This window comes from Salmo salar, chromosome ssa18 (genome assembly GCF_905237065.1).
Source record: "Salmo salar chromosome ssa18, Ssal_v3.1, whole genome shotgun sequence".
Taxonomy (NCBI): domain Eukaryota; kingdom Metazoa; phylum Chordata; class Actinopteri; order Salmoniformes; family Salmonidae; genus Salmo; species Salmo salar.
In genome coordinates this window covers 57,750,159-57,764,957 of record NC_059459.1, presented here as the reverse complement: position 1 = coordinate 57,764,957, position 14,799 = coordinate 57,750,159, and the positions used below count along the sequence as shown (strand labels likewise).

The following is a 14,799-nucleotide window of genomic DNA, read 5'->3' as shown; positions in this document are numbered from 1 at the left end:
AAAGAAAATGGAACGAAACAGGGATAAACATATCTGAATTTGTCCAACAGAAAATCTCTTTTGCAAATGTTGGACTAGGACTAAAGATTACACCCTAGATCTGCTAGATGCAGGCAAGAGAGTACAAGGCAGTGTTGAATGTATCACTGTCTGTTACCTTGATTACAACAAACAAATCCCTCCAACTGTGCACCTACATTGTAAACTTTCATTCATAGACTAGGTTGTAGCAACCTGATGATGGGTATAGGGAACATTCAAGTATCATGTAGTAGCCTAAAGCTATCGCTGTTACATTGAGCTGGGTGAATGGAATATGAATGACAGTCATCCAATACGCTGTAATAAAAATAAGTCCATGCTCATAAAAAAATTATCGTCCTCCCTCATCTTAAATGGCACCGACCTCCACTGGTTCAGAATACGTAACCTGACTGGGACAATGGAGAACAGCAGGGGGAGGGGTGTGTGTGTGTGTGTGTGTGTGTGTGTGTGTGTGTGTGTGTGTGTGTGTGTGTGTGTGTGTGTGTGTGTGTGTGTGTGTGTGTGTGTGTGTGTGTGTGTGTGTGTGTGTGTGTGTGTGTGTGTGTGTGTGTGTGTGTGTGTGTGTGTGAGAGCGAAAGTGAGTGAGAGAGAGATTTTGTGTGTGGGTGTGCAATGTGTGTATGTGTGTGTGTGTTCGTGCTTCTGTGTGCGTGTGTGTGTGTGTCTTTCACGGTCTTATAGGTAGGAGGGATAATGCTGTCCTGTCTGTATGATTGTTGTTGTGTCTCGGGGGTGATGGTCAGAGACAGACTGGTGTCTATCTGGAGGCGTGTGTGTGTGTGTTGCTCTCCTCTCTAGAGAGATTACTTTTGGGCAGCAGTCAGTCACCAAAAACTGCTTCTGATAAGAAGACAATTTCAGCTTCCACCAACTACAGTGAAACCACAAAGATAATCGACGTAGTGTAGAATATTTCACCCACTTAAAGTGTAATAAGCGTTTCATTCGATGTAAAGTCGCCTTGACATTACTGAATCAATATAGTCAAAACGTAATATAATCCAGAATGAGTTCTACTCCACATCAAATAAAAACATGAATATAAAAAAACGGAACGTTAACAAAATGTTCCTGATGGTTTTATAAAGGTTATTTCCTAGGCTAGAGTTATTTCTACACCTCCTAGTTTGTTTAGCGTACGCGTTTGATTTGGGCCTTCTGGAAAACACAGAAACACGCCCAGTAGAGATTAGCTCTGGCAGTCTTAGCATTCTGATTCATGTAAGAGTTCTTGGCAGTTCCCTGGCAACCAGCCAGCGCACTATGTCTTGAAACCACAGTCAACATCCTGCCCTTTTCACAGGCCCTCTCCATCCCCTCTCAGAAGTTCGTTTTGACCTTTCCGCTCACTCCGACATCGCTCAGCTCCGAGCCCGCTGTGAGGCAGACGGTCAAGAGGAGTTCAATGTTGAACCTGTCCGGAATCGTTAAGAACGGAGTGGCTGATTGGTGCAACAGCTGGCCTAGCACCAGCTGCTACCCAATCAGGATGCAAAGCTGCCCCGCAGATGGCTCCGGAGACTTAGGAACTGTCACTTCACAGCTTTGAACCTTAGCCAATGAGAAACCAGGGTGGGCACACATCTGACCAATCAGGGCTGCATGTGGGAGGTCATGAGGTCACAGTAGTAGAATAAAGTGGGTAAGGGGAGCTAGCTGTTTCTGTTGTGGGTCTCTGCTGGGCTGGTGGACCCCTGTAGTGGACACAGAACCCCCAGAGTGGACTCACCATTTCCAGGCTCGCACTCCTCCAAGTCCTCGTCATCGCTGGGACACTCAGCAGATGCTACCAACAGATCATCCGTGTTCTAGAACAGAGATGAAGAAGGAGAAAGAGGCAGATAGAAGAGTGTGAGTGCGTGTTCTACTACCCAGACAGAGATACGTTTTTCCTGACCCTAGGACCTGTCCAGGAACAACTCGGCCCTGGTTGTAGGATATAGTGTAACTAGGGTCCCTGGTCAGGTAGCCTAAACCTAAACCTTACCCATCATGCAACCTGTCATGCACGAAAGAACAAGGTAAGCCTACTGCAAAGTCATAACTTCAACTTAGTCATTACTCTGTTTCTGCTTTAGCCAAGTCGTTCATCATCGTCACGCAGAAACAGAATGGCAACCGAGCTGACACCCCTCCATTTTGAGATCCCCACATAAAATACAACCCAGTGAAAACCAATTGTTGAAGTCCATTAAGCCCAGAGCCACAACGAGCTAGTGGAAGCTAGGCTAATAGCCCCCATACAAAAAGCCCATTCAGAACTCTGTTCCTCGTGTACTATCCCTCTCACCCACTTGTGCTGCTAGGAAGCACATTGTCTAGTCTATTATCCTCAACCCCCAGGCTCAAGTTAATATTCAAGATGAGTTCAGCCTGATGGAATATAGGTGGGAGGGATGAGGGCTTTTAACATGGGCAGCACAATTCCTTTGAGCACGGTGATCTGTTCACTCTGTACACAGAGTTTAACCTCTCTCCATCCATTATGTATCCACAGACAGGATGCATTCACTTATGTGTGTGTGGGTGTGTGTGTGGGTGTGCATGTATGTGTGAGAGCAAGATAGAGAGTGAGTGAGTGAGTGTGTGTGTGTGTGTGTGTGTGTGTCCATCTGGGCCTCTCAGATGGGCTTAATGAGAACATGGCAAAATCTGCATCTTCCATTTCATTTCCATCCTAAATGACCAGCGCTCCCTTTGATAACAAATATCCAATTATGTAACCTAGAATGAATTTCTAACATTCTGTGATTTCAAAGTAGTGGTCTTCTAATATACAGTATATTTTATTTGTAATTTCTCTTTATTGATATAGAAAGGCATTAACGAGAGGGGGGAGACAGATGTAGAGGAAGGAAAATATGAAGGTGGGGTTGGAGTCCATGCCTAACAGTATTGGTATTTTTACGTTTACATTTTAGGAATACAGCTTTAAAACTTCACCTAGATATCAAGGAATATCTGAAGTGAAAATATCCTCATGTTTGACAATGGCACTACAATAGAGCTTGTATTTATTTATTGAGCTAGAGTAGTCCACTCAGTAACACATGCTATTAGAATATACTAATTGCAGTCCACTCAGTAACACTTGCTATTAGAATATACTAAGTGCAGTCCACTCAGTAACACTTGCTATTAGAATATACTAATTGCAGTCCACTCAGTAACACTTGCTATTAGAATATACTAAGTGCAGTCCACTCAGTAACACGTGCTATTAGAATATACTAATTGCAGTCCACTCAGTAACACTTGCTATTGGAATATACTAATTGCAGTCCACTCAGTAACACTTGCTATTAGAAGCTGTACGTTGTCAAGGAATGATCTCAATTACTCCCCCTGGTGTTAGGAATGCAGACATTCACTTATTTCATCGGCGCAACCTGCCCAACCTGCACTGCTGACGTGTTGCTGCAATACTTTCCACTCATGCAGGCCAGTGTTTCCAGAATCTCTTCTCGAGTACCACATGACAGTTATACTCATTTAATCTATTCTAGTACCAGCATCATTCAACTGGTCAACCAATCATCAAGCTCTTGATTAGTTGAATCAGGTGTGCTAGTACCTGAACATACCAAATGTAATGGCTGGTGGTACACGGAGTATTGTGACGTAGACCCTAGACACTGATCTTGGGTCAGTTTTGCATTTCCACCACTAACAGGTAAGGTTAAGATTGTAGGAGGGGAAGCTGACCCTAGATCTGTCCCAAGGGGAAACTTTGTCCGGAGTGGGCTCCTCGAGGTGAGGTTTGAGAGATCACATGCCCTGACTGTGCATAGGAGGGGCTCCTACGGATCTTAGTTTACCCCAAACCACAGCCTCCAAATTGGGGTCAACGCAGGAGAAGTGATGACTTCCCCCATTCTGTAGCATCTAGTCTTCTATCAGGGTAAAAACGAACACATGAAAAAGTATGTTCTTCTTTAAACCATCAAAGCATTTTTTGCCATGGTCAAAGTGTCTCGCAACGGGCAGCTCACAGCTTTTTTGTTGCTCCGGCTTGCAGGAGAAATGTACATTTGGGTTCGCTTGCCTGTGTCCCGTCCCCCTGTCCCGTTGAGTGGTCGAGGGGCTACAGGCTTGTTAAACCAGTGCTGAGACGTTAGCTTGGGCCCCGGCTGCGGCTGTATAGTATACATACTGTAGTGCAATTACCGAGTTGGATGTCCTATTAACTACACAGACCACAGAGTGTGTGTATCCTGTGTGTGTATGTGTGCTGGGACGCAAAGCTAGCAAGCTCCATGTAAACACTGCATGACTAATGAATGGGCCATGTGGACAGGGTCGAGACGATCGAAACCTTGTCAATAAACCGGCGAATTGGGAGCTTTGACAGTGTGTGGGCCTTCTTGTTCTATACTAGTTTTCTTTCTTAGCCCAGCGCCTATGTTTTTAAGGATGTGCGTACGACCACAAACCTTTCTATAGGAATAGGAGTGCCCCATCAGATCAGCTGCCCAGGAAATGGAAGTGAGAAAATCAATAGGATCTGATGGGCGGCCCTCTTAGTTGTTGAATGTTACCGTGTGATCTGGGTTTCTACAGCTGTAAAGGGATGGAGCTGTTTCAGCTATGGATGTAATGTGTCATATGGGATTTAGGGGGGGGGGGTGGTGACATGTTCGCCTTTCCTTCGTCTTTGTCTTCATTGTCTTTCTGCTCCCGCTAGTTTTCTTTCGACCCCCAAAACTCAATACTCATGTTCTGTCTCTTCCTGTCCTCCCTTGCTCCATTTCTCTGTCTCCTCTGTCTCCCTCTCTCTCTCTCCTTTTGCCTCCGTCTGCTTCTCAACACTCCACCTCTCCTCCCCCTTCCTCCATTTCCCTCTCCCTGTCTCCTCCCCCTTCCTCCATTTCCCTCTCCCTGTCTCCACTCTCTCCTTGTCCGCCAGAGGAGCCCAATCTGGGCCTGTGTTCGTCAGGGAGAGAGAGCAAGGCGAGCTCGCCGGGCCGTGAAAATGACACATCAGCCATTAGTGGAGCAAAAGGGACACACACCAGGAAGAGCAGGGCAATGACAGAGCCATCCGTTAGAGTGGGGAAAGCTGGGTTAGCCCAACAAAGCATCGGCTGACTGGGGAGCGTTAAGGAGGCTTAGATCATATACTTTGTCATCACGGTACTTGGTTGAGTAACTCGTTCGTAATGACTTCTTTCTCCGGGTTTTTGCTTTTCGTAATAAAAGGTTATTTCGGGATTATCATGTGCTCCCGTATAGGCACAAGGCAATATAGCAAAGCTGTTCAAATTTGTGAAAATCTCTGCGAAATGTGGAAGAACTGTAATATTGCCTATAAAAACACACGGCAGGACTAGGACTTGTGTTATGACTTTGGTGCGCCGCATGTCAGGCAATAAACATTACGCTCGTTAATTATAAACAGCGCCGTGGTGGAGCGCCATACAAACAGAAACACCAGCTATCTGCTAGAGCTGAATGTGCCTCTGGGCACCAGGACGCCTACAGACATTTCTCAAGATGGCTGTCTATTTCACAGCACACAAAACAACACCCGCTAAGGAGCCTTGTCATTACACACTTCTACACACCGATGTCTAGTCTGCCTAGAGGCCAGTAGAGAGACATTGATATGGAATACATATTGAGTGACACATACATGCATTGTAGACACACACAGAGACGGAGACAGGCACGTAAAAGATGAGCAGTGCATATCCAGTTTAGGTTACACTGATCTTACGTTTACTAGCTCGGCACAGAGAGTAGCTAAACCGCAGACCACCAGGAAAGAGGTAATCAGATATAACACTGGTAATGGCCCAAATGGAACCATATCCCTCATCTAGGGCACAACTTTTAACCAGGGCAGATAGGGCTCTGGTCAAAAGTAGTGCACTGTATAGGGAAAAGGGTGCCATTTGGGACGCAGCCCAATGCGTAATGGAACTCTACAGGGGTTACCGAGCTCCGTTCCTAATAGTAGAGCCAGTTGCAGCATCCTCCAGAGCGTTCACTTTGGAAGGACAATCTTTCTGTATTGATAATGGCGCGGTACTAACGCTACAACCGTCGCATTATACACACAGGACTCTGGAAGGATAAAGTAGCTAGCAGCATTGATCTTTGTACAGTCCACATTGTCTGAGCTCCTTTTCTACTCCCCTTCTCCAAACCAATGGATAGAGTACACAGGCAGTCCCTGACTGCTTTGATAATGCTGTATAGAGATAATTAAGCTCATTTTCCACTCATTTATTGAATTTAGTGAAGCTGAAATCAAAGGACTGTGGCTCCGGCTACGCAGCGCGATGAGGGAAGGATGATGCTGGAAAAAGTCCCAAAAGGGACACAAACAACGGCTGCCCAAACGCGAACATTCAATTAGATAAGACTTGATTGGTGTTTGCAGTGCGGTAGCTGGTAGCATAAGACGCCCACATCTCTCTAGTCTACCCTTACACCCCCTCACCCCCCCCGGCACGCTCCGTCTCTTCTTTTGTCTTTCACTCTCGCATCCTACTTGCTCTCCGTCTCTCCATCTTTCTCCAGCCCTCTCTCGCTTTCTCTATCCGAGAAGCTTTTAGTTCCACACAGTAATTAGCACTGTTGTTATTGGCTGAGAAGAGAGAGAGAGAGAGAGAGAGAGAGAGAGAGAGAAAGCAAGAGAGGAGCGAAAGAGGAGTGAGACGGGCCTTCGCTTTCAAGTGTGGTGAGTTAGGAAAATGGAGGCAAAGATAGATGGGAGAAAGAAAGAGTGGGAGGTAGGTAGTTGGTATGAGAGCAATGTCCTAAGGCAGAGAACGCTTCGTCATGGTTGTCAAAGGTAGGCTGTCAGGCCAAGAGGTTTGTGTGATTGATCTCAGGTAAGCTTCCGAGGACAAGGAGGGTGATAATGAACAAGCTGTTTGAGAGAAACCCAATGTTAATGTTACTTTTAGCTTAACGTCTTCGCCATGCAACACCACGCAAATCTTTTTGAAATGGCAGAAACAGCCACAGCTTGTTAGAACTGCGCTTCACCCAACCTAACCTAATAGGCTAAGCATGGTCAATCTGACGTCCGACAGTATTTACTGCGATGCTGCTTCCGCAGAAAGAGCATTCATACTTCCTGCGCTTGGCGGACCACAGCAGAGCTGTTGTGAAGGAAGAGAGTTTGTGTTTCTACAGGACCTCCCGCCCTCACCTACCGTCAACCAATCATGTCAATGTGGAGGTATTACGGCGCCAAACAGAGCCCTCTTCATGGTGCCGTAATTTGGAAGGCGCACGGCGACGTGGCACAGAGCTCGATTTGGCCTCCACAAGCCTCCAGAGGCTCCGCGATTGCGTCACACCCTCTGTACGAATTCTCCGGATCGTATTGCCAGTGCGAGTATAAATTGAGCCTACCTGGAATTGCAGATGTGTGGTGTTTGAACTTTTGGGACTATTCCGTTTGTTCAAGTTGTGTCAGGCACGCTCAATCAATATAGCAAAAGTGGTTGGAAGAAAAACTTTTACACTCTAAAACCAACAGCTAGTCCTCCAGCTAACTCCCATTTCTCTCTGGGCGCCTGGATCCTAATACTATTCTAACGCTATACCACCACACTACTACAGCATACTGCTAATGTAGCTGCGCTGTATTACATTACAATGCATGCGGCTTGCGGCTAATTAATAGACGGTATGGGCTGTGAAATTGGAAGAAACGATTCCCTCTCTTGGAGGACAATGGCCTGTTATTACAGCTTATTATGGGTTGCGTGGGGAGCGGCATTGTGACAGCATACGGACTGTGTGTCTAGTTGACCTAATTGCTCTATCGCCCGTTGTTCCCCAATTGCCACTTCCAGGATTGGTGGATCGAGTGATCGTAACATGTTGAGATTAGTGCTAGGAAAACTTAGCCTTTGTATGGGGACGTGTATACTAGACACACTCGAACACACACGCACACAGGATAACAACATGTTGAGAGGGTGAGGCAGGGTAATTGAGGCAAGGAATTTATTTGCGTTTATTCCTTCGATGCCACAACTGTCTGGCTACTTGTGATTGGTCTGGATGGATGTGATTCATATTGCCTCTAACAATGTGTCTGGGCTTCGATCTGTGATTTTGCTTTAGAAGGAATCAAAATGCCCGTCTGGATTGCTCTAATGGGGTATACTAGACTTGTTAACGGGCTCGTTTGAAGTTCTGAATGTCAAACTTTGGCCAAACAGAGAGACGTAGCTACAGAAAGTTTGTATGATTCTGTAGAGGAATAACTACTATGAAACAGTCATGACCCCAGACCCCCCTCACCTCCTCCCCACTCCACCCCAGTTCCCCCCTCACCTCCTCCCCACTCCACCCCAGTTCCCCCCTCACCTCCTCCCCACTCCACCCCAGTTCCCCCCCACCTCCTCCCCACCTCACCCCAGTTCCCCCCCCACCTCCTCCCCACTCCACCCCAATTTCCCCCCCACTTCACCCCAGTTCCCCCCCACCTCCTCCCCACTCCACCCCAGTTCCCCCCACCTCCTCCCCACCTCACCCCAGTTCCCCCCCACCTCCTCCCCACTCCACCCCAGTTCCCCCCTCACCTCCTCCCCACTCCACCCCAGTTCCTCCCCACCTCCTACCCACTCCACCCCAGTTCCCCCTCACCTCCTCCCCACTCTACCCCAGTTCCCCCCCACCTCCTCCCCACCCCACCCCAGTTCCCCCCTCACCTCCTCCCCACTCCACCCCAGTTCCCCCCCACCTCCTCCCCACTCCACCCCAGTTCCCCCCTCACCTCCTCACCCCAGTTCCCCCTTCACCTCCTCCCCACTCTATCCCAGTTCCCCCTCACCTTCTCCCCACTCCACCCCAGTTCCCCCTCACCTCCTCCCCACTCTACCCCAGTTCCCCCCTCACCTCCTCCCCACTCCACACCAGTTCCCCCCACCTCCTCCCCACTTCCCCCCAGTTCCCCCCTCACATCCTCCCCACTCCACACCAGTTCCCCCCACCTCCTCCCCACTCCACCCCAGTTCCCCCACCTCCTCCCCACTCCACCCCAGTTCCCCCCCACCTCCTCCCCACTCTACACCAGTTCCCCCCTCACCTCCTCCCCACTCTACACCAGTTCCCCCTCACCTCCTCCCCACTCCACTCCAGTTCCCCCCTCACCTCCCCCCCACCTCACCCCAGTTCCCCCCACCTCCTCCCCACTCCACCCCAGTTCCCCCCCACTCCACACCAGTTCCCCCCTCACCTCCTCCCCACTCTACATCAGTTCCCCCCTCACCTCCTCCCCACTCTACACCAGTTTCCCCCTCACCTCCTCCCCACTCCACTCCAGTTCCCCCCTCACCTCCCCCCACCTCACCCCAGTTCCCCCCCACCTCCTCCCCACTCAACCCCAGTTCCCCCCCACCTCCTCCCCACTCCACCCCAGTTCCCCCTTACCTCCCCCCCACCCCACCCCAGTTCCCCCTCACCTCCCCCCCACCCCACCCCAGTTCCCCCTCACCTCCTCCCCACTCCACCCCAGTTCCCCCCCACTCCACACCAGTTCCCCCTCACCTCCTCCCCACGTCACCCCAGTTCCCCCCTCACCTTCCCCCACTCCACCCCAGTTCCCCCCACCTCCTCCCCACTCCACCCCAGTTCCCCCCACCTCCTCCCCACTCCACTCCAGTTCCCCCCTCACCTCCTCCCCACTCCACCCCAGTTCCCCCCACCATCTCCCCATTCCACCCCAGTTCCCCCTCACCTCCTCCCCACTCTACCCCAGTTCCCCCCCACCTCCTCCCCACTCCACCCCAGTTCCCCCACCTCCTCCCCATTCCACCCCAGTTCCCCCCTCACCTCCTCCCCACTCCACCCCAGTTCCCCCCTCACCTCCCCCCACATCACCCCAGACCTCCCCTACTAACCTGTGTGACACTGTCCCTCATGGTGGGTGAACGCTGCTTGCGGGTGGTGGTGGTAGCCATGGTCGTGGTTGTCTCCATGATGGTGGTGGACATGTCGGCCAGCGGCGTGGTGCTGGTGGTGTCCGTGGTGAGCACTGAGGGCACGTCGCCCACTAGCCGCAGGTTGCCCTTGGCCTGCACGTTGGGGTCACCCTCGGCTGCCAGCTTGAGTACCTGCAGCCCGTTGTAGTAGAGGCCCGAGATCTGGCCCTGGAAGTGACGGGCCTTGTCGCCGCCACCACCACCAATCTTGATGAACGCCTGGCTGTTGAAGATGGTCAACTGTCGACCTAGTGGAGGGAGGAGAGAAAGTTGGGAAGATGCAGAAAGGAGAAAGAGGGAAGAGAGAGGTGGGAGATAAAATGAGGGTAGGAGAAAGAGAAAGGGGGTGAAGATAGATAGGTGGGCAGAGAAACAAATAGAGAGAGAAGAGAAAGCAAAAAGCGGAAAGAGGAGAGAGAAGCGGCGAAAGAAGACACCATCAGTCTTTGTCTCTTCGTAGGCTGCACAACACACATCCCAATTCCCCACACTCACTCACACACAGACAGACAGAGTGAAACAATGGGGGACAGTATCCATCACATGGGGGGATTTTCCCCTGGTAACGCGTTAAGGAGATTGGAACCTTGCCTGAGCCGTGCTGCTACAGGTGGCGGCCATTATGGCTCGATTCCGACACACGCGGGCCACTCAGTTTCACAGCAGAGACTGAAGAATGTGGAAACTGGCAGTCTAATAGATTGCAGGGTGTAGCCGTGGGCTGACCCTGAGGCTGGGGGCTGGGTGGAGTCGCATCGCATTCGCCACAGAGATGGAATACATTACAGAGCCCGGTGTCATCGACCCCAATGCACCTGAGACACAGCACAAATGATGAACTGCCTCGGACAGACAAAAAAAATTAAATAAATCCCATCCCAAAGTATGGAGACGGAGAAGCCGTTTAGGAAAAATAAACCACTTCTGAGGAAATAATTTAATGTTTAATTCAACAGCGCTCTCTCTCTTATGGTCCTCCAGTCATTACTATGCATCTGGATTGGACAGATGAGGGTTCGGCTCATTTGCATGTTCCATTACTAATGTGTTACCAGGGGTTGGTGGAGGGGGGTGATCTGAAGATCATTTTTTTCTTTGCTGATATCAGTCCTCTTTTCTTTCCCCTCTGCTTCCCTCACACTTGTTTTCTCAGTGGATGGGGTGTCATGCTGGGCCAATCAGGTTGGATATCAGAAGTGATGACCCTTGACCACATTAATGGGCCTCCCGGGGGGTGTGGTGGGGGGGAGAGGAGGATTACTGTAGGATATTGTTTTGGAGGAAGTGGGTTGAGATTTGATGAGGTAATTACTGCAGAGAGGGGAAGGAGCAGAGGGGAAGCCAAATTGGCCCTCTTTATGGATTAATCAATGCCTGTTGGGAGTGTGTGTGTGTGTGTGTGTGTGTGTGTGTGTGTGTGTGTGTGTGTGTGTGTGTGTGTGTGTGTGTGTGTGTGTGTGTGTGTGTGTGTGTGTGTGTGTGTGTGTGTGTGTGTGTGTGTGAAATGGATCATGCACACTAGTATGTGTGGGATGGACTCCCCAGTGATGACAGATCATGGTAATGGGATACTTTGAGTGTTTGTGTGTGTGTGTGTGTGTGTGTGTGTGTGTGTGCCCATCTAATGTGTGTGGAATGTGTGCAATTATAAAGATTATGTTTACATTTCTACATTACTGTCCTCTACATTACAAACCCCTAGAGGATAGACTTCAATCATTTAGAGGACAGAAATGGAAAATAGCTCCCATTCCCTTTCAATTAAAAGAAAAAACATGACTTTCTTACTGGCTTAATAACGTATTGTGAGCATGTCTGCGTGTGTACGTGTGTGTGTGTGTGTATGAGCATGTCTATGCCTGTGTATGCATGCTGTGTGCATAAAGCCTCCAGTGAGACAGTCCATTACACATGCCATGCCATCATTAGATGTGATCATTAGGTCCATCTGAACCCCAATAGGGATACTCTCCCATCCCCTAACGATGACACTTAAAAGGAAAAATCGACTCTGAAACTATATTTTGGTATTTGTCCACTGTTAATACAGATCTAATCTCAGTTACACAGAAGTAAAAGTAATTTCACCCGTGTTTACCATGGCCAAAAAGCACATTTCATAAATTTTTACGATATTAGCCAATTTTGACTTTTCGGCGATGGAATCTGGTGGAAACCGTTTATCATCCGCAAACGTACATGAAAATCATTGCACCGGTTTGAGCACCACTTTCGCCCAATTCTGATTCGTCCAAATAATCAATGACGAAAACCCCAAACCAGGAACTACTGCCTTGGCAGATTCTCGCCATTTCATCTGTCCACGAGAACCTGTCCACGAGAACCTGTCCACGAGAATCTGTCCACGAGAATCTGTCCACGAGAATCTGTCCACGAGAATCTGTCCACGAGAATCTGTCCACGAGAACCTGTCCACGAGAACCTGTCCACGAGAACCTGTCCACGAGAATCTGTCCACGAGAACCTGTCCACGAGAACCTGTCCACGAGAACCTGTCCACGAGAATCTGTCCACGAGAATGTTTCTGTTTTTGTCAGCAGTCAAGTTCTCAAGATATTGGACTGTCAAGAAGCAAAGTGTCACTTGCCACATCACCATGACGATGCAAAACGCATCATGTCATGAAAACTTGACCCCTGACATGCAACAAAAATGTGGGACTGTATCAACAGTGGACTAATGAAAGAAATACCAAAAGACAGTTTTTGAGTGGAGTTTTCCGTTAATGTAAGGCATATGCGCTGTCGCCATAACACCGTAGCTCTCGCTCACTGTTATCTCAGTGAAGATGCTGCTCGACATGTTTTGTTGGGGAAAGTGATAGTGGTGAAGAGAAGCGAGAGACTTGGTAGAGGATGGACATCAGCAAGGACAATCCGTCAGAACATCGGCACGTACTAGGCACAAGTGTGCGCACATACACACGCTAACACGTACTATACACGCGTTGAAGCGTTCACACACCACACGTTGTTCACACACACTTTCAGCCCCTACACACACCCACACACACTCACTCTTGATCTCCTCCCACACACGTACTTGGTCCCCCACTGTGAGGGAGGATCATCTCTTGTCCTTGACCAGAGGACAGAAACACACACGTCAGACCAGTGGCTCTCCTGTTTCAGAGGTGCTGTCTCAGCAACCCTGTCTCTCCAGGGGAGGCCCAGACTCCAGATAGACAGACAGCAGAGGAGAGGACACGGTCCGTCTCCGGAAGAGAGAGGGAATCAGTGTTTGTTTGTGTGGCTGTCTGATGGAGAGGATACTAACAGGAGCTGATGAAGTTATTGTTTTGGGGCCTGCCGGGTCAAATTGAAACTGACGTGTCACTTCAGGGGCCATTTAGGCTGGGGTCGGGGGTTTAGAGGAAGGGAGAGGAGAGAGGAGGGGGAGAAGGGAAGGTCTTGGCACGACTGGCAATCGGACAGCTTAAGACACAACGGGTATATGTGTGTGTGTGTGTGTGTGTGTATTTGTGTGTGCATAATAACTTGCGCGAGCTGTCAGACGTGTCAGGGAGGTGACCTTTACGTGCGTTACAGGTGACCTTTTGGAACACCACATTTTTTCTGTGTGTGTGTATGTGTGTGTGTGCGCAGTGTTTGTCCTTTCAGTGGACAGCCCCGGGCTGGAGGTGCATTGATGAGGGTTTATTGGACCAATTTGTGTCTTGAATCAGGTGGCAGTGGCCCGGTCTCCCTGGGCCCTTATGATGATGGGCACTATTTGGCCTTAGGGCCCAGGGCTGGGCTGGCACAGAGACTCTAAAATCTGAGCTGAGAAGACAGCCACTAGCTGATCTTCATTAAAACACTTATTCAGGAAGACACACACACACTACTACCTAATTAACTTCAGCCCTGCCAACTGTAGAGTGATGGACGTCGCTCTGCACGGAAGGAGCTTAAGTCACTTAGGTGACGGTCTCTCTCTCCCTCCCACTCTCTATCCCACTTGCTGTTATATATTATTCTGCTCTAACTTTGTGGCTGTCTAACTATATCGCACTCTCTTTCTATCTATTTTACATGGGAATATTTTCAGAGTAGCTTCCCCAACACCGCTCTCTGCCACCAGCTTCCTCTCCCCCTTCCTCTATCATTAGAACATGGCTGTATTGTGTGTTATTCCAGGGTGTCTGGTCCCCTGCTGAATGCACATGGATGTTTTGTGTTCTAACCCGTGTGGGAGAACATCCAGTCAATTTGACTGACATGGGATGACGCTGGCTAGATAGCGCTGGGGATAAGAATAGCACTACGGAAAACATGTACTGTAGACAGAGAACATGCTAGAAAGCAGAGAGAGAGAGAGCGAGAGAGAGAGAGAGCGAGAGAGAGAGAGAGAGAGAGAGAGAGAGATAAACGAGGGATTTAACGGTGAATAAGAGGGAAGGAGGAGAATTTCTGTATGCAGAGTGGATGACAGCCAAACAGATAGCTTAGCATGTTGTCATGTAAATCCCTTGAGCTAGAGAGAGGAGTCTGCATTGGAGTGTCATAACACTCCGGCCTCATCACGACCGTCTCCAAGGCCTCTCACATGGCATCTGTCATCAGTGGCACAACCTGGAAAATAGTCCCAGTCGTTTGGTTGCTCGTAAAAAACAAGACAGGATCAGGGAGGTGAAGAAGGGGGGGTGGCGTTGTTCAAAGCATTATGGACCTCAATCACTCGCGCCTTTCCCAAATCACAAGGGGGCTTAGCGACTGATAGCCTAGCAAGCTGGCCAGGAGGTGAGAGATGCATTGCCGCTTCGATTTCCGCACTGAGGGCA

General features: G+C 49.3%; 1 protein-coding gene across 2 annotated transcripts in view; it reads right to left on the bottom strand.

Moving 5' to 3' along the window:
• LOC106577539 (neurexin-2) overlaps positions 1-14,799 on the bottom strand; it is a 936,116-nt gene that overhangs the window by 13,369 nt on the left and 907,948 nt on the right. For both annotated transcript variants that reach the window (XM_045701329.1, XM_045701330.1), the window contains 2 exons: positions 9,915-10,243; positions 1,775-1,853 (listed from right to left, as the gene is read on the bottom strand). In XM_045701329.1, the coding sequence (XP_045557285.1) occupies positions 1,775-1,853; positions 9,915-10,243 (408 nt within the window). The remainder of the gene's footprint in view (positions 1-1,774; positions 1,854-9,914; positions 10,244-14,799) is intronic.